Source organism: Tympanuchus pallidicinctus, unplaced genomic scaffold (assembly GCF_026119805.1).
Source record: "Tympanuchus pallidicinctus isolate F22 unplaced genomic scaffold, pur_lepc_1.0 scaffold76, whole genome shotgun sequence".
In the NCBI taxonomy this organism is placed as follows: Eukaryota; Metazoa; Chordata; class Aves; order Galliformes; family Phasianidae; genus Tympanuchus; species Tympanuchus pallidicinctus.
The window spans coordinates 85,734-107,872 of NW_026294798.1; the positions used below are offsets into that span (position 1 = coordinate 85,734).

A 22,139-nucleotide genomic window follows, 5' to 3' on the forward strand; every position below is an offset into this window, starting at 1 on the left:
AAGGGCTGACAACAGCAGGACGAGGGGAAATGGATCCAAGTTGAGGGAGGGAAGATTGAGGTTGGATGTTAGGGGGAAGTTCTTCCCAAGGAGAGCGGTTGGGCCTGGAACGGGCTGCCCAGGGAGGTTGTGGATGCCCCGTCCTTGGCCGTGTTCAAGGCCAGGTTGGACGGGGTCCTGGGCAACCTGATGTGAATGTGGATGTTTGGTGGCCCTGCTGGGCAGGGGGTTGGAACTGCGTGATCCTTGAGGTCCCTTCCGACCCGGGTGATTCTGTGATTCTGTGAGCGCCGCCTGCCGGCTCCAAACCATCCGCGTGGAGCTGCGGGGTGCTGGGGGGCCGCCCTTCTCCTGAGAGCTGCTCGCACCCCAGGAGCGCTGCGCTGCTCTGCGCTGCTCTGCGCTGCTCTGCACCGCTGGCTCTCAGGCAGCCGTGCACCAGCAGCACCCCGCTCCTTTTCCCCCGCGCTGCTCTCAGCTGCCGCCCCGTCCTGCGGCGCTGCGCGGGGTTGGCGGAGCCGGGCGCCGGGTCGGAAGCGCTGAGCGGCTGTGCGCTGTTGCTGCAGGCCATCGAGATGGAGCTGCGGCAGATGGAGGTGCAGCAGGCCAACCGGCACGTCTCCCTGCTCACCTCCTTCATGCCGGACAGCTTCCTGCGCCACGGCGGGGATCACGACTGCGTCCTGGTGCTGCTGCTCATCCCACGGCTCATCTGCAAGGTGGGCTCCCCGGGGGTGGAGGGGCCGCCCTGCAGCCGCTGTGCTGTTGGGCTCCCCTTCCGTCCTGGGATTTTGAGTGTTTGTTTGTCTGAGGGCATTCAGCGGGGCCTGGGAGGAGGAAGAGGGGGAGGGGGAGGAGGAGGAGGAGGAGGGAGCAGAGGTTCCTGCCCTGGCTGCCAGCTGCTTGCAGCACTGGGGCTCATCCTGTCCTTTTGGGCAGTTCCGCCAGCACAGGCGCGGTGGGGGCTCCCAGCCGTCCCTCCCCGCGCTCAGAGATCCTCCCAGGAACGGTGCTTTTTGGGGCCGGAGGTGCAGGGGATGCACCCCGATCCCAGCAGACCAACTCAGGGCAGGCGCAGCACGACTCCTGAAGCTTTTCCCCTTCCCCACAGGCGGAGCTGATCAGCAAACAGGCGCAGGAGAAGTTCGAGCTGAACGAGAACTGCGCGGCGCGCGCGGGGCTGCGGGGAGCGGCAGGAGAGCAGCTGAGCTTCGCAGCGGGGCTGGTTTACTCGCTGAGCCTGCTGCAGGCCACGCTGCACAAATACGAGCAGTGAGTGCACGGCCCGCCCCGCTGCCCCATCCCCAGCCCCCATCCCCAGCCCCCATCCCCAGCCCCCATCCCCACCCCCTGCCCTGCGCCGTCACCCCCGGCTCCCATCGACGCCGCGTTGCTGCGCGGTGCCGCGGCGTGGAGCCGCCCTTGGGGATGGCGGTGAGGGGCTGCGCTCGCCCTGCAGGGGGCGGCTGCCGGGATCGGGGCTCGCCGAGGCGGAGCTCTGCGAGATTCCTTTGCTGCTGAACGCTGTGCGCTGCTGCGAGGTGGCGGATCTGCCTCCAGCGCTGCCTTCTGCCCCAGAGGCTGCGGTGCGCTGCGCCGGGGGCTGCCTCCCGCACAGCTCCCATTTCGTGCCCTGCTCTCCTGCGGGCGTCTTGACTTCTGCCCAGCTGCTGTGCTCCCCAGGGAGCTGGGAAGTCGGCCCCCTGCTGCTGTCACAGGTGAGCTGAGCGTGCCTGCGTTCCCCCCCCAGAGCCCTGAACAAATGCAGCGTGGAGGTGTACAAGAAGGTGGGGATGCTGTACCCCGAGATGAGCGTGCACGAGCGCTCCCTGGACTTCCTGATCGAGCTGCTGCACAAGGACCAGCTGGATGAGACGGTCAACGTGGAGCCCCTGACCAAAGCCATCAAGTACTACCAGGTGGGCGCCGTGCACCAGCCTGCGTTGGTGCTCCGGGCAGCATTTCACCCCTGCAGCATGCGGCCTTTGAGCCCGCGGCCGCCGGCTGGGGCTGTGCTGCATCCCGGGAGGTCCATCATGATTCCCCTGCGCTGGGATTCTGCAGCTCTGTGCTGTTGGTGGGTGGTTCAGAAGGGCCCCCTTAACGCAGCTCCTTGTGAGGGCTGGGTGCTCGCGGGGCCTGCTCTGCTGCTGCTGAGTCTTCACTTCCAGTTAAAAATCAGGGCAAACTTCAGCGTTGGTGGGTTGGCTTTTTTTAACGCGTTTCCTCCCTTGGTTCGTGTGCCTGCGTGTGTGGGAGCACTGAAGGGACGCCGCTCTGTGCTGATCTCTTTTCGTGCAGCACCTGTACAGCATCCACCTGGCCGAGCAGGCTGAGGACTGCACCATGCAGCTGGCCGACCACATCAAGGTGAAGTGCTGCAATGCAGCCCCCCTGCATCCCATGGGCGGCCTGGGAGTCCCCGCAACCCCCCCGGCCTCGCTGGTGGTTCCCTGGCAGCCGCTGCTGCTGGCACAGCCGTGGGACGGGGGGGAGATGTGGGCTGTGGGCCCTGCGGGGTCCCTCGCGTCCAGGAGCTCCTGGGCTCCGTGTGGAAGCGCTGCGTCCACAGGGTGAAACCAAACCTGTTTGGCCCTCAAACCTTTCTCCTGGAAAGCCTGGGGTTGCAGCAGCGTGGGGCGCAGGGGGTCCAACCCAGCACTGCAGCACCGTGCTGCCCTGCGCTGCTGCTCACGGCGCCCGCTCTGTGCCCGCAGTTCACCCAGAGTGCCTTGGACTGCATGGGGGTGGAGGTGTGCAGACTGCGCGCCTTCCTGCAGGTAGGAGGGAGCGTGGGGTGGGCTGTGCTGGGTGCCCCCACCCCCAGCAGATGGCTGAGCTCCTTTCTCCGCTCTTAGGCCGGGCAGGAGGCGTCCGACCTGGCCATCCTGCTCAAGGACCTGGAGACGTCGTGCAGCGACATCAGGCAGTTCTGCAAGAAGATCCGGCGCCGCATGCCGGGCACGGACGCACCGGGCATCCCGGCAGCGCTGGGCTTCGGGCAGCAGGTGGGCTGCGTGCTGTCTGTGCTCAGGGGGGTGCGTGGGCTTCATCGCCTCCCCTCCATCCTTGAGTTTCTTCCTGCTTCCCCCATGTTTGCCATCAGTGATGGCTGCTAAACGTCAGCCCTGTCAGAGCCCGGCCAGGGGCTGCTCTGCTCCATGGCTGCAGTGCCTGGGGTGGTGCGGCCCCTTTGCTTCCCCCCCTCAGCCTCCCTGTGCCCGGCCCCAGGTGTCAGACACGCTGCTGGACTGCCGTAAGCACCTCACCTGGGTGGTGGCCGTGCTGCAGGAGGTGGCCGCTGCCGGCGCGCAGCTCATCGCCCCGCTGGCTGAGAATGAGGGGCTGCAGGCAGTGAAGCTGGAGGACCTGGCCTTCAAAGTCAGCGAGCAGGTGGGCAGCTCTGCTCTGCATCCCCGGGCGCCCTGCTGCAGCGAGGGGACCGAATCCCTGCTGCGCTGCAGAGCTGGGAGCAAAGTGGGATGGGAAACGCTGCACCACAGCCGGCCCTGTGGATGTGACACGATGTGGGGGGGCAGCAGGGGGCTGGGAGCTCCGCTGAGGGCCTCCTGCCCCGTCCACCTCCCCCCAATTCCTTGCAGATCTACGGCACTCAGGGCATCAACCCCTACGAGTGCCTGCGCCAGTCCTGCAGCATCCTTATTGCCACCATGAACAAGATGGCCACGGCCATGCAGGAGGGAGAATATGATGCCGACCGGCCACAGAGCAAGGTGGGGTGGGCTGTGGGCTGAGCTATGGGGTGGGCTGTGGGCTGAGCTATGGGGTGGGCTATGGGGCTGGGCTGTGGGCTGGGCTGTGGGGCTGAGCTGTGGGGTGAGCTATGGGGTGGGCTGTGGGCTGAGCTATGGGGTGGGCTGTGGGCTGGGCTATGGGGTGGGCTGTGGGCTGAGCTATGGGGTGGGCTATGGGGTGGGCTGTGGGCTGGGCTATGGGGTGGGCTGTGGGCTGAGCTATGGGGTGGGCTGTGGGGTGAGCTGTGGGGTGAGCTATGGGGTGGGCTGTGGGCTGAGCTATGGGGTGGGCTGTGGGCTGGGCTATGGGGTGGGCTGTGGGCTGAGCTATGGGGTGGGCTGTGGGCTGAGCTATGGGGTGGGCTGTGGGCTGAGCTATGGGGTGGGCTGTGGGCTGGGCTATGGGGTGGGCTGTGGGCTGAGCTATGGGGTGGGCTGTGGGCTGGGCTATGGGGTGGGCTGTGGGCTGAGCTATGGGGTGGGCTGTGGGGTGATCTATGGGGTGGGCTGTGCTTGGAGCTCTGCAACCCAATTCTATATCGTCTCCCTCCGCTCCCCTCTGCAGCCCACCCCACCTGCTGAGCTGCGGGCAGCCGCTCTTCGGGCTGAGATCACCGATGCTGAGGGGCTGGGGCTGAAGCTGGAGGACAGGGAGACGGTCATCAAGGAGCTGAAGAAGTCCCTCAAGATCAAGGTGAGCCGTCAGCGAGGCAGCCAGCCAGCGGAGGGCAGCAGGGCTGCTGTCGTGCTCAGCGTTGTGCTCAGCGTTGTGGCCCCGCTGCCGAGCTGCTGCCTGTGGAGCTGCTGCCTCACCCCCGTCGGGTCCTCAGCTGTGCTGCAGCCCGGTGCCTCGCTGTGGGCGCTGCTCTGGGCACCGGCGGCACGGCAGCGTGGGATTTCTGGGCAGCCCCTGTTAGGGACCTGCAGAGAGCTCTCCCCTGTGCTCCCCCAGGGCTCTGAGCTCTGCTTTCTTCCCCTGTGCTGCAGGGTGAGGAGCTGAGCGAAGCCAACGTGCGCCTCAGCCTCCTGGAGAAGAAGTTGGACAGCGCGTCCAAGGATGCCGACGACCGCGTGGAAAAGATACAGACGAAGCTGGACGAGACCCAAACACTGCTCAAGAAGAAGGAGAAGTAAGCGTGGGGTGGGGGCTGTGGGGCTGTTAGGGGTCCCCCGTGGCCCAGAACCACCCGTTCTGCTCGAGGCGATGTGGAACATCTGTGGGGCGGCACGGGGGCGAGCCGTGGTCAGAGCTGTGAGTGCCTGTGCTTCTGCAGGGAGTTCGAGGAGACCATGGACGCCCTCCAGGCTGACATCGACCAGCTGGAATCCGAGAAGGTGGAGCTGAAGCAGCGCCTGAACAACCAGTCCAAGCGGACCATCGAGGGGCTGCGCGGGGCCCCTGCCTCCGGGGTCGCCTGCATCGTGTCAGGCATCGCAGGAGGTGCGTGGCACCGAGCGGCCCCTCGATGGGGGGCTCTGCTGTCCTTGGGGACGTGGAGCCTTGCATGTGCCGTCAGGGTCGGGGTGATGGGGACGGGAGGTGCTGGAGCGGTGGTGGCGCCGTGGGGAGGGCCGGCAGCTCCGCGTGGGGGCAGTGAGGGCAGCTGGGGTGTCGGCAGCTCTGTGTCCCTCAGGCAGGCAGGGCCCCACGCAGGGCTGCAGGGAACCATGCTGGCATCACCGGCTGCAGGGCAGTGCGTGGCGGAGCCGTCAGCTCCCTGTGGGGCCCTGCAGCACTGTGGCGACTCCTGGCCCATGCGGCCCCCCAGGCTGGGTGATGCCATGGCAAGGAGGGCACGGCAGCATCGCCCTCTCGCTGCACCACGACCACCAGCAGCTCGCTGGGGAGCAGATGGCAGCTGCCTTTGGGTTGCAACCTCTCCTTGGGTCACTGCAGCCGTGAGCTGCAGCTCCGGGCATCCCGCAGTCACTGCAGCAGGGGCACGGAGCGGCACAGGACACGGCTGGGGGCGCAGCTGCTCTCAGCTGCCAGCCCCAGTCCTCAGCATAATTCCTCTTCTTGTCTCTCCTCTGCCTCCTCTCCCTGCGCTGCAGAGGAACAGCAGAGAGGTACGGCAGCGCGGCGCTCCCAGCAGTGCATGCAGGGCAGCGGGCGCACAGCATGGCGGGGGTGGGCAGCAGCTGCAGCGGGGGGGGGGTCGCAGTTGGGGGCAGAGGGCCGCACCGAGCGCGGGACTGCAGGATGCGGGGCGATGCGACTGCAGCGACGGCGTGCATCCCTGCGAAACGGGCAGCGGGAGCAGCTGGGGCTGCCGTGAGCACAGCGTGCTGCGAGCTGTGCCTGAGCAAGACCTCAGCTCAGCCGCGGTGCAAATCGTGGGGCCGAGCCCTCGGTGTTTCCAGCACCCCCCGTGCTGCGCTGCCTGCCTGACGCCGCCTGCCTTCCTGCAGGCGTGGGAGCTGGGCAGGCAGCCGGGGGCGGCAGCACGGGGCCGGTGCAGGTGAAGGATTCCCCCCTCCTCCTGCAGCAAATCGAAGCGCTGCAGCTCTCCATCAGGCACCTCAAGAACGAGAACAACCGCCTCAAGGTGAGCGCGAGGGCGCGGGGCTGGCAGAGCGACCCCCAGCTGGGGGGCAGGAGCTGGCAGTGCTGGGCGCATTGGTGCTGAGTACTGGGGGCATTCGGTGCTGAGTGGAGCTGCACGAGGAAACAGAGCAGCGAAGAACCTCGTTAAGCAAATAACGTTTTGCTGGCAGTAATTCACAGACGTGTAATCATGCAGCTGGTGATGCGTGGCTGCAGGGCTGTGATTTGACCTGCTGTAGGGAACCTGCTTTGGCAGGGGGTTGGACTCGATGATCCCTGGAGGTCCCTTCCAACCCCTACGATGCTGTGGTGCTGTGACGACTGCTTACACCCAACAGGGTGCAGCCATGGCTGCTGCTGTGGGGGAGCCCCAAGCCCAGCAGGCACTGAGCTGCACTGCAGGGCCGCCCCCCTCCATCCCCTACCCCACAGTGTGAGGCAGCGCTGCCACCACGGGTCCCCCACCGTCGGGAGCTCCGCCTGCAGCTGTTTCTGAGCGCCGCTTTGTCGTCTTCTCCTTGCCTTTAACGCTCATTTTCTCTGTTCCTTTCCTCCCAAACACCCAACCTGCTCCCATCACCCCCTGCCCCAATCACCCCCCTATTCCTCACCCCCCCTCCCCGCCGTCCGTTCCACTGCTGTCCCCTCGCAGGGCGCACAGATGAAGCTGGAGCTGGCCGGCCTGAAGCCCCTGCAGGTGGCCAAGGTGTCCCTCCCGCAGAGCAAGCATGGGGGGGGCCCGGCCACGCTCACGCTGTACCGCAAGAGCACGCAGCTGCTGGAGACCCTGTACCAGATGAGCACCAACGCCAAGGTGGTGGACACCAAGCAGACCAAGTCAGGTGAGCCCAGCGGGGCCGCGGTGAGGCCGAGCCCGAGGGCTGTGGACGCCGTCGGTGCCATCCTCGTGCCGGGGGGAGCAGCGGCACCGTGCGGAGCCCCTGCCCGCCCCTCAGCCCTGCCGGCCGGGCGCTGGGACGGCTCACGGTGCCGCGCAGCCCCGCCGTGCTGGGGGCGTTGTAGCGCCGGGGATGGCACGGCGCCGGAGAGGCGCTGCTCGCTGCTGCAGCTCAGCCTCCCCAGGAGCCCCACGGCCCCCAGCCTCCCCTCTGAGTGCAGGGCTTGGTGAGGGCCGCGGCCACGCGTTCACCCCACACCTCCGCAGGACGCAGCGCGGCCGCGCGGCTGTTGGAGCAGACGGCCCGGCTGTGGGCCGTGAAGGGCAGCATCGAGGCGCTGCGGGTAAGGAGTGCGGGCAGCGCCCGGGCGGGGGATGGGGGGAGCGGGGGCTGTGGGCGGTGCTGGAAGCGGCGGCTCTGCGCAGGAGGAGGCCATGCGGGAGATGGTGCAGGAGCAGCCGGGCGCCGGCGTCCCCACCAGCTTCGGCGCGTTCCCCTCCTCGTCCTTCCTGAAGGTGAGTTGAGCGGGGCCTCGTGGGGTTCATTGGAGCTCGGACCCCCCCGGCCCCACCGCCGCCGCTCTCTCCCGCAGGCGCAGCGCGAGAAGGAGCAGGGCCTGACGCGTTTCGGCCGCGTGTCCATCCCGTGCGCGCCGGGACACGGCCGGGAGCAGCGCGTGCTGCTCACCCCGGAGCTGCTGCTCCAACTCCAGCGGCACTTCGTGGTGTAGGACCCCCCCGGAGCACCGCGTGTCCCCCCCGGCGGAGAAACCCCCCCGTCCCCCTCCCGCCCAATAAAGCCTCGTGCAGCCACGCGGCTCCACGCCTTCTTTCGGCCGCACCGCCGTCGGGGTGCCGGGGGGTTGGGCTGCTGGGGGGCGGGAGGTGCCGGGGCTGCGGCCACGTGCGGCACGGCGGGAGGGGGGGGGCAGGAGCCCACGTGCGTGCAGCGAACCGAGCGGAACGCGGGGAAAGCGCTGCGGCCGTTCCCATTGGCTGGGAGTGGGAAGAGGCGGGCGGTAGCTGCAGTGCGCGTCTCTGATTGGCCGAGAGAGTAAAGGTGGGCGGACCCGCGTCTGCCTCTCGGTGATTGGCTGCGGGCGACCTTCTGGAGGAAGCCTGCGCTGATTGGTTGGCGGGAGGGCCGATGCCGCCGCCGATTGGCTGCGTGCGGGCGGGGCGGGTTTCCGACAAAGCGGGCTTCCGGTGCGGCGCTCTCAGTTCCGGGCGGCGCTGGCGGCGCGATGGTGAGCGCGGGGCCCGCGGGGCCGAATCCGCCCGCATCGGGCCGGGGCCGCAACGCCGGGCGGGGGAGGCGGGCGGGAGAGGGCCGGGGGGCCGCGGGCGCGGATCGGATCGGATCGGGGCCGCCCTCGTCGCAGCGGGCGCGGATCGGGGCCTGGCGGGCGTCCCGGGCCCGCGCTGACGGCGGCGCTCGCTCAGGTGCTGCTGCACGTGCTGTTCGAACATGCCGCCGGGTACGCGCTGTTCGCCGTCCGCGAGGTGGAGGAGATCGGTTTGCTGCTGCCGCAGGTACGGGCCGGGCCGGGATGGGGCTGAGGGTGGGGGCGCGGCGGCCCCGCGTGCCGCTCCTGGCCGTGACCGCGTCCCGCCGCAGGTGGAGGAGAGCGTGCTCACCGTCGGCAAGTTCCACAACGTGGTGAAGCTCGTGGCCTTTTCCCCGTTCAAATCCGCGCAGAGCGCCCTGGAGAACATGAACGCCGTCTCCGAGGGTGAGCGCGGCGCGCGGCTCCCCCGTGCGGCTCCGGCCCGCCCCGCTGAGCGCCGCTCCGCGTCCCGCAGGGATCCTGCACGAGGATCTGCGGCTGCTGCTGGAGACGTCGATGCCGGCCAAGAAGAAGAAGGCGCTGCTGGGCGTGGGAGACGCCAAAATCGGGGCCGCCATCCTGGAGGAGTTGGGCTATCAGTGCCAGACCGGCGGCGTGGTGGCCGAGATCCTGCGGGGTGAGCCGAGCTGCGGGCTGCAGGGCTGCGTGTGGAGGTGGGGATGGCGGTGGGGACGGGGCCGGTGACGGTTTGTCCCCCTGCAGGGATCCGCCTGCACTTCCATGCCCTGGTGAAGGGCCTCACGGCGCAGTCGGCCTCCAAGGCGCAGCTCGGCCTCGGCCACAGCTACTCCCGGGCCAAGGTGAAGTTCAACGTGAACCGCGTGGACAACATGATCATCCAGTCCATCAGTCTGCTGGACCAGCTGGACAAGGACATCAACACCTTCTCCATGCGCGTGCGGTGAGCGGGGGGCCGGGCTGGGCAGGGTGGCGGCGCGGGGCCTCCCCACGCTTACCGCGGGCGGCTGCGTCTCCAACCGCCTGCAAAGAACGGGGAGGGAGAGCACGGCCTCGGGTAACACCCCGGCTGGGGCGGCGGTGCTGCGGCCGGATTGTGACCGGGGGGACACGGGTGGCCGGGGGGCTGTGGGGTCGGTGCGGGGGGTCGGCGTGGGGGCAGCGCCTGTGCTGATGCTGTCCTGCAGCGAGTGGTACGGCTACCACTTCCCCGAGCTGATCAAGATCGTGTCTGAGAACTACACCTACTGCCGGCTGGCCAAATTCATCGGCAACCGCAAGGAGCTGAGCGAGGAGAGCCTGGAGGGGCTGGAGGAGATCGTCATGGATGGCGCCAAGGCTCAGGCCATCCTGGAGGCGTCCCGCTCCTCCATGGGTGAGTGGGGCTCTGCGCAGCCCGTGGAGCTCCTGGCGGAGCTCGGCTCCCTGACGCTGCTTTCCGCAGGGATGGACATCTCCCCCATCGACCTCATCAACATCGAGAGCTTCTCCAGCCGTGTGATCTCTCTGTCCGAGTACCGGAAGGGCCTGCAGGAGTACCTGCGCTCCAAGATGAGCCAGGTGGCCCCCAGCCTCTCAGCCCTCATCGGGGAGGTGGTGAGTGAGTGCGTCCTCCCCTCCCCCCCGGGCCGTGGAAGTGATGTCTGAGCGAATCTGTCAATCCACTGAGCCGCTGTGCTGACAATCCTCATTGCTGATCCCGGCTGGGCGCTGTTTGCAGCCCCCCCCCGTGGCCCCGGTGCTCCGAGGGCAGCCGTAACCCCGCGTCCCCTCGCAGGTGGGCGCCCGCCTCATCTCCCACGCCGGCAGCCTGACGAACCTGGCCAAGTACCCGGCCTCGACGGTGCAGATCCTGGGGGCTGAGAAAGCCCTGTTCAGGTACCGCCGCAGGGTGGTCGCGGTGATGGCGGCTCCCTGGGCTGCCGGCTGCGATGCGCCGGGCTGCTCCGGCCTCGGCCGCGTGTGAGCTGCCGGCCCCAGCCCCTGAGCGACCGCCGCGGCTCAGCAGCTCGTGCTGTGTGAGGTCAGAGGGTGGGGAGCGGGGCAGCGGCCCTGGGGGTGCAGGGGCGGCAGCTCCCGTCGCGGCGCCTCGGCCCCGGGCTGCCCCCGATGGCGCGCTGGGTTTCTGGCAGGGCTCTGAAGACACGAGGGAACACCCCCAAGTACGGCCTCATCTTCCACTCCACCTTCATCGGGCGCGCGGCCGCCAAGAACAAAGGGCGCATCTCCCGCTACCTGGCCAACAAATGCACCATCGCCTCCCGCATCGACTGCTTCTCGGGTCTGTGGGGCTGGGATGGGGGCGGGATGGGGGTGGGATGGGGGGTGGGATGGGGGTGGGATGGGGGTGGGATGGGGGGTGGGATGCGGGTGGGATGCGGGGTGGGATGGGGGGTGGGATGGGGGTGGGGGAAGCGGCCTCTGCTGTGATGGGAAGATTTTTCGTCAGCAGCATTTCACGGAGTGAATGTTGAGTTCTGCGGGCTGAGCGGAGGCTGGGATGGGGGGAGGTGGGCGCCGGGTTGGGGCGGCTGAGGGGGGCTGAGCCCAGCTCTCCCCACAGAGGTTCCCACCAGCGTCTTTGGGGACAAGCTGAGGGAGCAGGTGGAGGAACGGCTGGCGTTCTATGAGACCGGAGAGCCGCCCCGCAAGAACCTGGAGGTCATGAAGGAGGCCGTGGTGGAGGTGAGGCTGCGGGGAGGTGGGGCTGCTGGGCGGGCATGGAGTCGGACGTGATGTGAAGCGCCCACCTGACCTGCTGTGGAGGCAAAAAGCTGATTTAATGAGGCTGATCCGACGGCTGTGCTGGAAGGAGGGGGGGGTGGGAGTCCGGCCCTGCGCTGAGCGCTGCTCTGCTGCCCCCAGGCCAATGAGGTGGTGGCTGAGGTCAAAAGGAAGCAGGAAAAGAAGGAGAAGAAGAGGAAGAAGCGGGAGAAACGGCGCCTGGAGGCTCTGGCTGCAGCTGCGGAGGAGATGGAGAACTCAGTGCAGAAGGCAGAGGTGAGGGCAGAGGCTCCGAGTGCCCTGGGGGCTGGGTTGGTGGTGGCCTCACTGTGCAGTGGGCTGTTCAGCAGCGTCTGCCGCTCTTGCCCCACTGCCCTGCAGGGCTGGGGGATGTTTGGGCCCCAACCCAGCCTGGGGGGGGTTATAGAATCATAGAATCACCAAGGTTGGAAAAGACCTCCAAGCTCCCCCAGTCCAACTGTTCACCTGTTGCCAACAGCTCCCACCCAGCCTTGCCTTCGACACCCCCAGGCTCGCTGCCTCCCCCACCTCCCTGGGCATCCATTGCAGTGCTGCCCACCTTGCTGACCAGCGATTCTTCCTCACGCCCAGCCTCAATCTCCCCTGCCGCAGCTTGAAGCCGTTCCCTCTGCTCCCATCGCTGATGGCACAGAGCAGAGGCCGCCCCCAGCTCCCTGCAGCCTCCCTTCAGCAGCCATAGAGAGCAGTGAGCTCTGCCCTCAGCTCCTCTTCTCCATGCTGAACGTTCCCAGCTCCTGCAGCCTCTCCTCAGCCCTGTGCTCCAGACCCCTCACCATTCTGTTGCCCTTCTTTGAACACGTTCCAGGCCCTCCATGTCTTTCCTCACTGCAGTGAGGGGCCCAAAACTGCACACAGCCCTCGAGGTGCGGCCTCACAGTGCTGAGTACAGGGGCACAATCACCTCCCTGCTCTGCTGGCAGCGCTGTTTCTGATGCAGGCCAGGCTGCCGTTGCCCTTCCTGGCCACCTGGGCACACTGCTGGGTTGGATGCAAGGAGCCAGCGTTTGTCTCTGTGCTCCATAGGCTGGGCCCTCACTGTGTGTTTTCTCTTAGGAAAACAACATAGAGCCAAAGAAAAAGAAGAAGAAGAAGAAGGAGCAGGAGCAGGAAGCTGCCACAGAGCCAGAGGAGAACGGGCTGGAGGAAGAGGCCTTGCCCAAGAAGAAAAGGAAACTGCTGGCAGAGGGCGCCCCCCTGGACAAGAAGAAGAAGAAAAAGGCCAAGGACTTGGAGGAGGATTAGGGCAGGGGCAGCCGGCGCGGGGCCGTGCTCCAGCACTGCGGACTCAGAGGCCGGTTTGGTTTGGCTGCAGCTCCTCGACCCGCCGTCCGATCGCCCAGCACTGCAGGCGTTGGGCAGCTCTGCTCTGCGCCCCACGGCCGCGCTCAGCCGGGGCTCCTGGTGCCTCGCAGAGCCCTGCAGGGCTGCAGCTGCGAGCCGGCCGTGGCTGCCAGAGGGCGAGAGCCTGTGCAGCGTGACTGAGCCTCAATAAAGGGCTCGGGTTGGTGTTGAGCTGCGCTCCTGTTCTGCTGCTGCCGCCGCTGGGCCTCACGGAGTCCAATGGTGGCTGTGGGAGCCCCCAGCGCGGTGCCCGGTAACAGCACTGCACCCCCCAGCGGCACGGGGCTGCTGGAGCACACGGCACAGTGCTGCGCTCCGTCCCTGCAGCCACCAGGGGCTGCCGCTGGCGCACAGGTGGGGATGGAGCAAGGAGATGAGATGGCGAGGCCGCCCCCCCCGCTGCACCGTTACATTGCAGAGGCTGCTTTATTACAGGGAAGCAATAAATTACCGAGCAGGCAGCGGGAGCGGCAGGGCTGCCGGAGAGGCCGAGCAGCAGCCCTACGCATCCAGGGCCCCAATGACAGCTTGGGTGAAATCCAGGCACGTGGCGTATCCGCCCATGTCTGCTGTGCGCACCTGCAACAAAAGGCGGCGTCAGTGAGGAGGGAGAGGCGCTGAGCTGCCGTGGGCTGCGGCCGTTCCTCTGCCCCTCCGCGGTCGGGCGAGTGCCGCTCCGTGCGCGCCGTCCCTACGGATCTCCGCCCGTGCTTCTTACAGCTCAGCCCCGCCGCTCCCTCCGCCTTGCAGAACCCCAACCGCGGCCCCCTGCCCCAGCGGAACGCAGGGCTGCAGCTTCCTCTGCTTCCAGCAGCTGCGCCAAGAGGCGGCTGAAGGAAGAGAGGAGCGTTGGGCTGCTGCCCCGCGCGCTCCTTGCAGGAGGGCGTTGCGTCCCAGCTGCGGCCCAGGGCCGGCCCTGCCCCCCGTGGGGCGATTTGGGATGCAGGCAGCAAGCAGGGCTGTGGGAAACGGCACCGGGGCCGGGTGCAGGTGGGGGGGAGCTCCGGACCCATTTATTTGCATACAAAACACGAAGCACAGGTAGTTAAACGCGGGTCCCGGACGCTCGCTCACACGCGCAGCTGTGGGGCAGAGCCTCCCTTGGTCCCAGCAAGAGCTCCTGCAGCCTCATCCCCCTGCAAGGGCAGCAGGGCTCAGCACAGGCTCACCCCCACCTTGCTATGGCTGGGCACAGGGGGAGCGGCAGGGAGCTGCGAGCGGCTGCTGCCCTGGGAAGGGGGGCTGAGCTGACAGCCTTCAGCAAGCAGCCACTCGTAAGCACAGGACGCAGGGGCGACCCTGGGCAGCTCGTGAGCAAAGCTCACATCTCCCTTTGCTGCAGCAGCACTGCGCCTCACGGGACGCTCCAAGCCAACAGCTGCCCTCGCACACCCCCAGCGCAGGGCCTCAGCCCTGGGGTCCTATTTATTGCTAAAGCCTCTGGGGGCACGGAAAGACGGCGGCAGGACCCCGGGTCCCGCTGCTGTGCAGAGCTGCCTGCCTGGGATGTGCCTGGGGGCCGCCACCTCCTCTGGCACCGCTCGGCTGTGGGGAGAAGGGAGATGCGGCCACCGGGGCTCCGGGTGGGCACTGGGCTGGGGAAGAGGAGAGCCCCCTCCTCCCCCGAGGCCCAGGGCGAGGGAAGGGGAAGGAATGGCTGCGGGGCTTTAAACTACGGTGGGGGAGGCCGCTGCAGGGCGCAGTGAGGTCCCAGGGCTCGCCTCGGGCGAGTGGGGCTCCTAGGCACCATAGTGGGGGTGCAGGTTGTCAATCACAGACTTGACGAAGTCAGAAGTGGTGCAGTAACCTCCCAAGTCTCGCGTCCGTACCTAAAAATCCAACACAGGGAAGGGGAGAAACAAGGGAGAAACGTGATTGTGAACTGAGCAAAATCACTGAGAGAAGGGAGAGGACAGGAGAGGAGAGGAAAGCAGCTTCCCTCTGTGCGCCCTGCCAGAGCCCAGAGGGGGGCAAGAAGAGGCCACCTGATGTCCCCCAGCCCTGCTAGAGCATCCCAAGGCAGCAGACCCAGACAAGCAGAGGGGCTGACTGCAGCTGGCTACAGCTCACTACAGCTCTACACGACAGCTACACACACAGGGTTTTGATTCGGTCCCTCGGGTGGAGAAAGGAAGGCAAGAGGTTGGCGCCGTCCCTAAGGGACAACGCGGCGCCGCGCTGCACCACCAGCTCTCCCGCACAGGACGCGGCACGCGCACGGCTCAGCCAACACTCACTTTTCCGACTTTGATCACCTTCTTCACCGCGTCCGAGATCAAGTTGGAGTGGAATTCCAAGCTGCGGAGAGGACGGGGCCGCGGCTCAGCGCCAGTCCCGCTCCCAGCCCCGCTCCCGGCCCCGCTCCCAGCCCCGCTCCCGGCCCCGCACGCAGCGCCGCCCCCCTCCCCGCCCCCGGCCCGTACTTGAGGTGCCGCAGCATGTTGGAGGCCGACAGCAGCATGGCCGTGGGGTTGGCGATGTTCCTGCCCACGGCCTGGGCAAAGGGGTGGCGGGCGCCCTGCGGGAGGACAAGCGGGTGACGGAGCGGCCCCGGCGCCGCTCTCTGCCCCAGCGCCGCCGGGAACCGCGGCCGCCTCCTCACCATCTCGAACACGGCGTACTCGGCGCTGTAGCTCTCCCCGGGCACCACGCCTGCACCGCCCACCAAACCGGCCGCCAGGTTGTCGATGATGTTCCCGTAGAGGTTTGGCATCACCAGGACGTCGAACTGGTAGGGGTTCTGCACCAGCTGCACGGAGGGCAGGGGAGATGTGAGCCCCGCGCAGCGCTCAGAGCCGACGACAGAAAGGCAGGGGCTGCGAGTCGTGCAACAGCAGAACCACAGGCACAGCCTGAAATGCGGTCAGTAACGGCGGGGAGCACAGCTGAGACACATCAGATGCCGCGGGCCCATCCCAGGCATCAGCTGCAGGCCCCAGACATCAGCCCTGCAGCTCCTGCCCTCCGCTGGTGGAGAGCAGGGAAAGGCGCCCAGTCTGCGCTCCCTCCTGCAAGCAGCAAACCTCGGGCCAGGACACGGGGAAGCACCCAGACCTGGCAGCTGACAGCAGCAGCGCTCCTCAGGTGTCAGCTTTTTATCCCTTGGCCCCACAGGCAGAGCAGCAGCTGGAGGTGCAGAACGGCTCTGGGTAAGGAAGCGAGATCCTCACCTGCATGCAGCAGTTGTCAATTATCATGGTGTCAAACTTGATCTTGGGGTAGAGCTCTGCCACTTCCTCACAGCACTGCAGGAAGAGCCCGTCACCCAATTTCCTGAGACACAGAGGACACACCGTGAGGGTTCTGCAGGACAGCAGTGAAATCACTGCAAAGTGAGAATCCAACAGCAGTCGGTGTCAAAACGCAGCAGGGAGGGGGGCAGGCAGCCCCAGGGCAGCTCATGCTGCAGAAACAAAGGTGAAGTCAGAGCCCGGGGGAGCACAGAGCTGCCTCCCATGCAGGAGCTTTTCCCCGCTCAGCTGACAGCTTTCAGGCCTCAGTAAGGCCTGCGGCAGCCATGAGGCCACGCAGAGGGGAAGAGCAGCTGCCAGGAAACGCCTGGCCTCTCTGGAGCCACACCAGCATCTGGCATCGCTGCGAGGGGACCAAGAGCCGAGAGCAGCACAGCCTGCAGGCAGCCGTGCCCCACAGCGGCCCCACAGCACTCACAGAATCACCCGGGTTGGAAGGGACCTCAAGGATCACGCAGTTCCAACCCCCTGCCCAGCAGGGCCACCAAACATCCACATTCACATCAGGTTGCCCAGGACCCCGTCCAACCCGGCCTTGAACACGGCCAAGGACGGGGCATCCACAACCTCCCTGGGCAGCCCGTTCCAGGCCCAACCGCTCTCCTTGGGAAGAACTTCCCCCTAACATCCAACCTCAATCTTCCCTCCCTCAACTTGGATCCATTTCCCCTCGTCCTGCTGTTGTCAGCCCTTCTGAAGAGTTGACTCCCCTCCTGGCTGTAGGTTCCCTTCAGGTATCGATAGGCTGCACTGAGGTCACCCCGCAGCTTCTCTTCTCCAGGCTGAACGAGCCCAACTCCCTCAGCCTGTCCTCATAGGGGAGGTGCTCCAGCCCCCTGCTCATCTCAGTCGCCCTCCTCTGGACCCTTTCCACCATCTCAATGTCTTTCTTGTGCTGAGGGCTCCACACCTGGACACAGGACTCCAGATGGGGCCTCACAAGAGCCGAGTAGAGAGGGACGATCACCTCCCTGTCCATGCTGACCACCCCTCTGCTGATGGAGCCCAGGATCCCATTTGCCTTTTGAGCTGCCAGAGCGCACTGCTGCCTCATGTTCAGCCTCTCGTCCATCAGGACCCCCAGGTCCTTCTCTTGAGCTGCTCTCATGTCCACTCCTCCCAGCCTCTACGGGTGCCTGGGGTTCTTCCGGCCCCAATGCAAAGCCTTGCACTTTGCCGTGTTGAACCTCATCAGGTTCACCCTTGCCCAGCCCTCCAGCCTGTCGAGGTCCCTCTGAATGGCATCCCTTCCTTCCACCGTATCAACCGCACCACTCAGCTTGGTGTCGTCAGCAAACTTGCTGAAGGTGCACAATGCACTCACATGATGTTGGCTTTGTGCACGGCCGTCACCTTGGAGCGGCCCTTTTTGGTGGCGTAGTCAAAGGCGAACTTGGCGATGCGCTGCGACTTGGCCCTGGTGATGATCTTCAGGCACTCGATGACCCCCTTGACGCTCTGCACGTGAAGGGAGGCGTGAGCAGCTGCAGCTGTGAGCAGCTGGACACATCCTGCAGCCCTGCCTCACCCAGCCACCCTGCCAGCAGCCCGGTGCCCTGTGGCACCGACCGGGAGCCTCCGCCTACTGCTGGATCGCCCAGCGAGAGCTCCCTCAACTTCCACAGGGCCTTTTTTCAGGCCTGACCCCTCCTGCAGCCCACCAGTGTGCCTGCTGCTGTCTGCCTGCGCCCACATCACCAACTGCTCGTGCCCATCTGCCACTGCCGTCACTGCTGCAGCTCCAGGCACTGCTGGGCATTGCTGGGTGTTGCTGGGCACTGCTGGGCATTGCTGGGCACTGCTGGGTGTTGCTGGGCACTGCTGGGTGTTGCTGGGCATTGCTGGGCACTGCTGGGTGTTGCTGGGCACTGCTGGGTGGTGCTGGGCACTGCTGGGTGGTGCTGGGCATTGCTGGGCACTGCTGGGTGTTGCTGGGCACTGCTGGGTGTTGCTGGGCACTGCTGGGCAGTGCTGGGTGTTGCTGGGCATTGCTGGGCATTGCTGGGCACTGCTGGGCGGTGCTGGGCATTGCTGGGCACTGCGGGGTATTGCTGGGTGTTGCTGGGCACTGCTGGGTACTGCTGGGTGTTGCTGGGCATTGCTGGGCATTGCTGGGCACTGCTGGGTGGTGCTGGGCACTGCTGGGTGGTGCTGGGCATTGCTGGGCACTGCTGGGCATTGCTGGGCACTGCTGGGTGTTGCTGGGCATTGCTGGGCATTGCTGGGCACTGCTGGGTGGTGCTGGGCATTGCTGGGCAGTGCTGGGTGTTGCTGGGTGTTGCTGGGCACTGCTGGGTGTTGCTGGGTGTTGCTGGGCAGTGCTGGGTGGTGCTGGGCATTGCTGGGCGTTGCTGAGCAACGTGGGAAGCCCTGTGTGCCCTGGCACTGAGGAGAGGCCCACAGCCCACTCGATTCCCCCCCCGTGAGGCCAGCAGCAGCTCAAGGCGGCTCTCGTACCTCATGCTCCAGAGAGCTGTACTCGCCCTCCGTCTGCTCCCGGATGATGACGAGGTCCAGGTTGTTGTGACGTGTCTTATAGCCCGGCAAGCTCTTCACGTGGACGACGTTTGCAAACAAGTCCAATTTGCGCCTGCAACAGAAGAGCAGCAGTCAGCACTTGACCACGAGCTCCTCCTGGAGCAGGGGCTGCTCCTGGCAGGCGCTGGGGGTGCCAGCAGGGCACGGTGCAAACTGCAAGCTGTCCCCTGGGGTGTCACGTAGCCACTGCTCCAGCTGCCCTTGATCTCAAGGACGCAGAGCTGGCTCTGGCCGCCCCGTGTCGAGGCGGCTCGCTGCGCCCACCGCTCTGCCACCTCCCTCCCCTCTGAAGGCCCCCAGGGCAGCAGGCAGTGGGGTGGCACTCAGAAGAGGCAGCTCCCAGCCGCAGCTCCTGAGGATCTCTGGCTCACGGTGACACGTGGACCCATCTGCCCTGGGCTCTCCTTCAGCCCCGCTTCAGTGCCACAGCGCCAGGAGCGGTGCAAAGCCGTTTCTCGGCGCTGTGTCCCTTCCCAGCCCCGGCAGCCGAGCCAAGGTGCTGGGCTCACCTCAGTCTCATGTCGTAAGAAGCCAGCTCTCCCTTGTACTCCATGGGGGTGTGGATCTTGCCTGCAGGGACAACAGCGAGCAGTAAGAACACAGAGCGCACTGACAGCTGCTCGGGACAAATCCGAACCCGGGTGAGAGGGCAGCAGGGAACGGAGGCTTTCCACAAAGCCCAGGACAGGACAACAATGCAGTTGCATTACATGGACCCAGACGAGGCCCTTTGTTTCCGCAGGCCACGCCAAGAGGTCTCCTTTCAGAAGCAGAAGTTGGATATAACCTCTGCATTGACGAGCCACACGAGTAGAGGTAAACTGCTTCTTTGTTAAAGAGAAGCATTTCCTGCCCTCCGAAAGCACCTACAGCTCCTGAGATTGGTGCAGCTCTCCTTGCTGGACAGGCAGCGAGCGCAGCTCCTCACCTATAAGGGCCACTTTGCTCTCCTTCATGGAGTCCACCACCTGGTCCAGCTTCTCCTCCGAGGCCATGTTCTGCACCTCACTCAGGTGGTGCTCATCGAAGACCACGGGCACGCTGGCAGCCTGCACCAGACACAAAGGGCAACAGCCTCAGCAGGGTCCTTTCCAACACACTACAGGAGGCAAACGACGGCGGGGCTCAGAGCGTTGAGGCGCGAAATGCCACCAGGCAGAAGCTCCTGGGGGAGGAGAGCGAACTGAACGCAACACGCTGCACCTCAGCTCACTGCTTGCATCTCAGCTGGGACTGAAATGGCGGCACAGTGGCGTTTCTGCCCCCTCTCACATCAGCACTCCCTGCCCTCGGGGTCATTTCGGTTTTCTAACACAGCAGACAAAGCCGTTTGTTCTCCATTCTGTGACCAACCCACTCTGCAGCAGAACGCCGCTCAATTCTCGCTCCTGCCCCGACTCACAGCTGGCAAAGCCTTCGCCATGAAGAACGAACCGTCTGCAAGAAGCTGAACCTTTCTAGGCAAGGCAAAGACCTCAGGCTGCTCACAGCCCAGGCTGCAGGATGCAGGCAGGCTGCCCCCCCGGCTCAGCAGCGCCTCTAAGCAGTTCTGCAGCTGCCACCCTTGGCCCCGCTGCTCCGAGAGGCGGCAGACGTTACCTTGAACACCTCCTTGACGGCGTGCATCAGCTCCGGGCCCACGCCGTCCCCAGGCAGCATGGTGACCTGGAAGGTGCTCTCTGACTTTGCATTTTCTGACTGCAAGGAGAGAAAACGACAGTCCCAGGTAATGCCATGCCATCCCCAGCCCGCGCGCAGGAAGGCAGAGGAAGGTCGCTGACAGCACCCTTCGCACAGTCATTCGTTACACAGCCCCTGCCCCACTGCCACCCCAGACCCTTCCTCACACAGCATCCCCTGCTCTGCTCCCCCTCTGCACACACAGGGAGCGCTCGCTGCTGCAGCTCACAGTGCACTGCTGCTTCACTAAGTGTTCCTTCGCCTCTACTTTTGTCTGCAGGATCACCTCATCTTCCCATGTGAAGCCCCGTCCTGCTGTGTGCTGACGCTGCCCTGCTGCTGTTTGCTAATTGCACACTTCATTAAAGCACCCCAAGCTTATTACAGAATCCCAGAATGGCCTGGGTTGCACAGGAGCACAGCACTCATCCAGCTCCAGCCCCCTGCTGTGTGCAGGTCAACCAGCAGCCCAGGCTGCCCAGAGCCACATCCAGCCTGGCCTTGAATCCTGGGGCATCCACAGCCTCCTTGGGCAGCCTGTAACAGTGCCTCACCACCCTGTGCAAAAAACTTCCTCCTCACATCCAATCCAAAACTCCCCTGGCTCAGTTTAATGCCATTCCCCCTTGTCCCATCGCCATCCACCCTTCTGTGCTGAAAACCAAGCCTGAATGTATGAAGCAGAGTTGGTCTCAGAGGTGATTCCTGAGCCACTCCCCACCACCACCACCGCCCTCCCACTCAGCTGGCACCTATTTTTACACAGTGCTTCTACTAATCCATGCCTCTTTAGCCCCTAATTCCCTGCAGAGCCGGCAGAGACCTCACAGAACTGACTGCAGAGTGTGGATGGTGATGGGAAGGGACAAAGTCACACAGAGACACAGAATCAGAGAATGGCTGGGGTTGGAAGGGACCTCAGGGATGATGAAGCTTCAACCCTCCGCCACATGCAGGGCCACCAACCTCCCCGTTGCACAGCAGCCCAGGCTGCCCAGGGCCCCATCCAACCTCCAACCCCTCCAGGGATGGACGGGGCATCGCAGCCTCTCTGCAGCTGTTCAGCCCCTCCCCGCTCTCACAGCACACAACTTCCCCTGACACCCAACCCCAAGCTGCCCTCCCTCAGCTCCCAGCCGTTTCCCCTCGTCCTGCTGCCATCTCCCCTCGCACACAGCTGCCTCCCCTCCTGGCTGCAGGCTCCCTTCAGGCACTGCAGGCTGCTCTGAGGTCACCCCGCAGCTTCTCTTCTCCGTGCTGAACGAGCCCAGCTCCCTCAGCCTGCCTTTGTGATCGATGCTGCAGCCCCGATCATCTCTGTGGTCACCAAACGAGGGAGCACAGCCGGAGCTGCAGTGCAGGGGAAAGCAATCTCAGTGCTGACCCTGTGCCTCATATCGCTGTGAGCCACCCGCACTGCGCTCCTCCCTCAACGCCTAATGGTAACGGCGGTGCATGATCTCCTATCGCTCTACGTTAAAGACCCCCCAGTTGTTACAGACGGGACACAAAGACAGAAGTCGCTGAGGCCGTCAGACGGTGAACGACGGCGTTCCGGGCCGCAGATCCGGCCGCGCACTCACCTTGGCCTGCGGGATCTGCTGCAGCGCGGCGGAGGAGCCCAGAGGCCGGCAGAGGCGGCGCGGGGCGCGCAGGAAGCCCTGCGAGGAGAGCGGCGGTTAAACGGCGGCGGAGAGACCCCACCGCGCCGCGCTCCTCCCGGCCAACCCCGGAGCCCGCATCCAAACCCGGTCCCGCACCGCCACGCCGCGCCCCGCACCGCCCCCCGCAGCCCCTCACCCTGACCGCAGTCCGCCCTCCACTCAGCGCCGCCATCTTGCCGCCCCACAACGCCCCGCGCCTGCGGCAAGGCGGGTGGAGGTTACAGCGGCTCCGTCCCGTGCAGAGCGCCCCCTGGCGGCCGGGAGGACGCAGGGCAGATATCTGCCGCGAGGCGCCCCCGCGCTCCCTGGGAGCCCGCGGGACCCCCCCCCCCCCCCCCGCCCCATCGCTCCCTGCCACCCCAGGGCCCCCACCCCTCCCGGGGGTCTTTTC

The 22,139-nt window shown here is 65.9% G+C and overlaps 3 protein-coding genes and 2 non-coding genes across 15 annotated transcripts in view; 4 read left to right on the plus strand and 1 right to left on the minus strand.

The window, feature by feature from the left end:
* Positions 1-8,014, plus strand: part of DCTN1 (dynactin subunit 1) — a 61,090-nt gene extending 53,076 nt beyond the window's left edge. For 8 of the 9 annotated variants that reach the window (XM_052667204.1, XM_052667196.1, XM_052667199.1 and 5 more), the window contains 17 exons: positions 567-719; positions 1,112-1,272; positions 1,751-1,919; positions 2,302-2,370; positions 2,718-2,780; positions 2,859-3,008; positions 3,232-3,393; positions 3,603-3,734; positions 4,321-4,449; positions 4,743-4,885; positions 5,030-5,196; positions 5,811-5,825; positions 6,168-6,304; positions 6,956-7,145; positions 7,469-7,545; positions 7,628-7,717; positions 7,795-8,014. In XM_052667204.1, the coding sequence (XP_052523164.1) occupies positions 567-719; positions 1,112-1,272; positions 1,751-1,919; positions 2,302-2,370; positions 2,718-2,780; positions 2,859-3,008; positions 3,232-3,393; positions 3,603-3,734; positions 4,321-4,449; positions 4,743-4,885; positions 5,030-5,196; positions 5,811-5,825; positions 6,168-6,304; positions 6,956-7,145; positions 7,469-7,545; positions 7,628-7,717; positions 7,795-7,932 (2,145 nt within the window). In that variant the 3' untranslated portion in view covers positions 7,933-8,014. The remainder of the gene's footprint in view (positions 1-566; positions 720-1,111; positions 1,273-1,750; positions 1,920-2,301; positions 2,371-2,717; positions 2,781-2,858; positions 3,009-3,231; positions 3,394-3,602; positions 3,735-4,320; positions 4,450-4,742; positions 4,886-5,029; positions 5,197-5,810; positions 5,826-6,167; positions 6,305-6,955; positions 7,146-7,468; positions 7,546-7,627; positions 7,718-7,794) is intronic. The other variant, XM_052667203.1, reaches the window with a different exon arrangement.
* Positions 8,015-8,388: 374 nt separating this feature from the next.
* On the plus strand, positions 8,389-12,786 carry NOP56 (NOP56 ribonucleoprotein). The gene is made up of 12 exons (XM_052667211.1): positions 8,389-8,448; positions 8,645-8,734; positions 8,820-8,934; positions 9,005-9,166; positions 9,253-9,451; positions 9,696-9,883; positions 9,953-10,104; positions 10,286-10,386; positions 10,641-10,789; positions 11,072-11,193; positions 11,374-11,508; positions 12,328-12,786. The coding sequence occupies exons 1-12, from the start codon at positions 8,446-8,448 to the stop codon at positions 12,514-12,516; spliced, it is 1,605 nt and encodes a 534-aa protein (XP_052523171.1). The 5' UTR covers positions 8,389-8,445; the 3' UTR covers positions 12,517-12,786.
* LOC128072970 (small nucleolar RNA SNORD56) lies at positions 10,930-11,000 on the plus strand. The gene has a single exon (XR_008202552.1). It is a non-coding gene; the product is annotated as a small nucleolar RNA SNORD56 (small nucleolar RNA).
* LOC128072969 (small nucleolar RNA SNORD57) lies at positions 11,236-11,303 on the plus strand. The gene has a single exon (XR_008202551.1). It is a non-coding gene; the product is annotated as a small nucleolar RNA SNORD57 (small nucleolar RNA).
* A 236-nt stretch (positions 12,787-13,022) lies between the features above and the next one.
* IDH3B (isocitrate dehydrogenase (NAD(+)) 3 non-catalytic subunit beta) lies at positions 13,023-21,980 on the minus strand. Of its 3 annotated transcripts, XM_052667215.1 has the most exons (13): positions 21,885-21,980; positions 21,668-21,745; positions 20,004-20,102; positions 19,333-19,453; positions 18,914-18,974; positions 18,324-18,456; positions 17,191-17,324; positions 15,786-15,888; positions 15,218-15,364; positions 15,039-15,133; positions 14,853-14,913; positions 14,337-14,444; positions 13,023-13,194 (listed from the first exon to the last, which is right to left on the minus strand). In XM_052667215.1, the coding sequence occupies exons 1-12, from the start codon at positions 21,918-21,920 to the stop codon at positions 14,355-14,357; spliced, it is 1,158 nt and encodes a 385-aa protein (XP_052523175.1). In that variant the 5' UTR covers positions 21,921-21,980; the 3' UTR covers positions 13,023-13,194; positions 14,337-14,354. The 3 variants fall into 3 exon arrangements, with proteins under 3 accessions (XP_052523175.1, XP_052523176.1, XP_052523174.1); XM_052667216.1 differs by lacking the exon at positions 14,337-14,444; XM_052667214.1 differs by lacking the exon at positions 13,023-13,194 and having other exon boundaries at positions 13,576-14,444.
* Between the last annotated feature and the right edge of the window lie 159 nt (positions 21,981-22,139).

Bases quoted from the DNA above. Each gene is read 5' to 3' on its own strand.
- NOP56 (XM_052667211.1), top strand. The intron at 9,452-9,695 runs GTGAGCGGGGGG...GCTGTCCTGCAG, and splicing joins ACCTTCTCCATGCGCGTGCG to CGAGTGGTACGGCTACCACT. The intron at 11,194-11,373 runs GTGAGGCTGCGG...TGCTGCCCCCAG, and splicing joins TGAAGGAGGCCGTGGTGGAG to GCCAATGAGGTGGTGGCTGA.
- IDH3B (XM_052667215.1), bottom strand. From the start codon at position 21,920: ATGGCGGCGCTGAGTGGAGGGCGGACTGCGGTCAGG. The intron at 17,325-18,323 runs GTACGAGAGCCG...CTTCACGTGCAG, and splicing joins ACAGCTCTCTGGAGCATGAG to AGCGTCAAGGGGGTCATCGA. The intron at 15,365-15,785 runs GTGAGGATCTCG...CCCTCCGTGCAG, and splicing joins TTGACAACTGCTGCATGCAG to CTGGTGCAGAACCCCTACCA.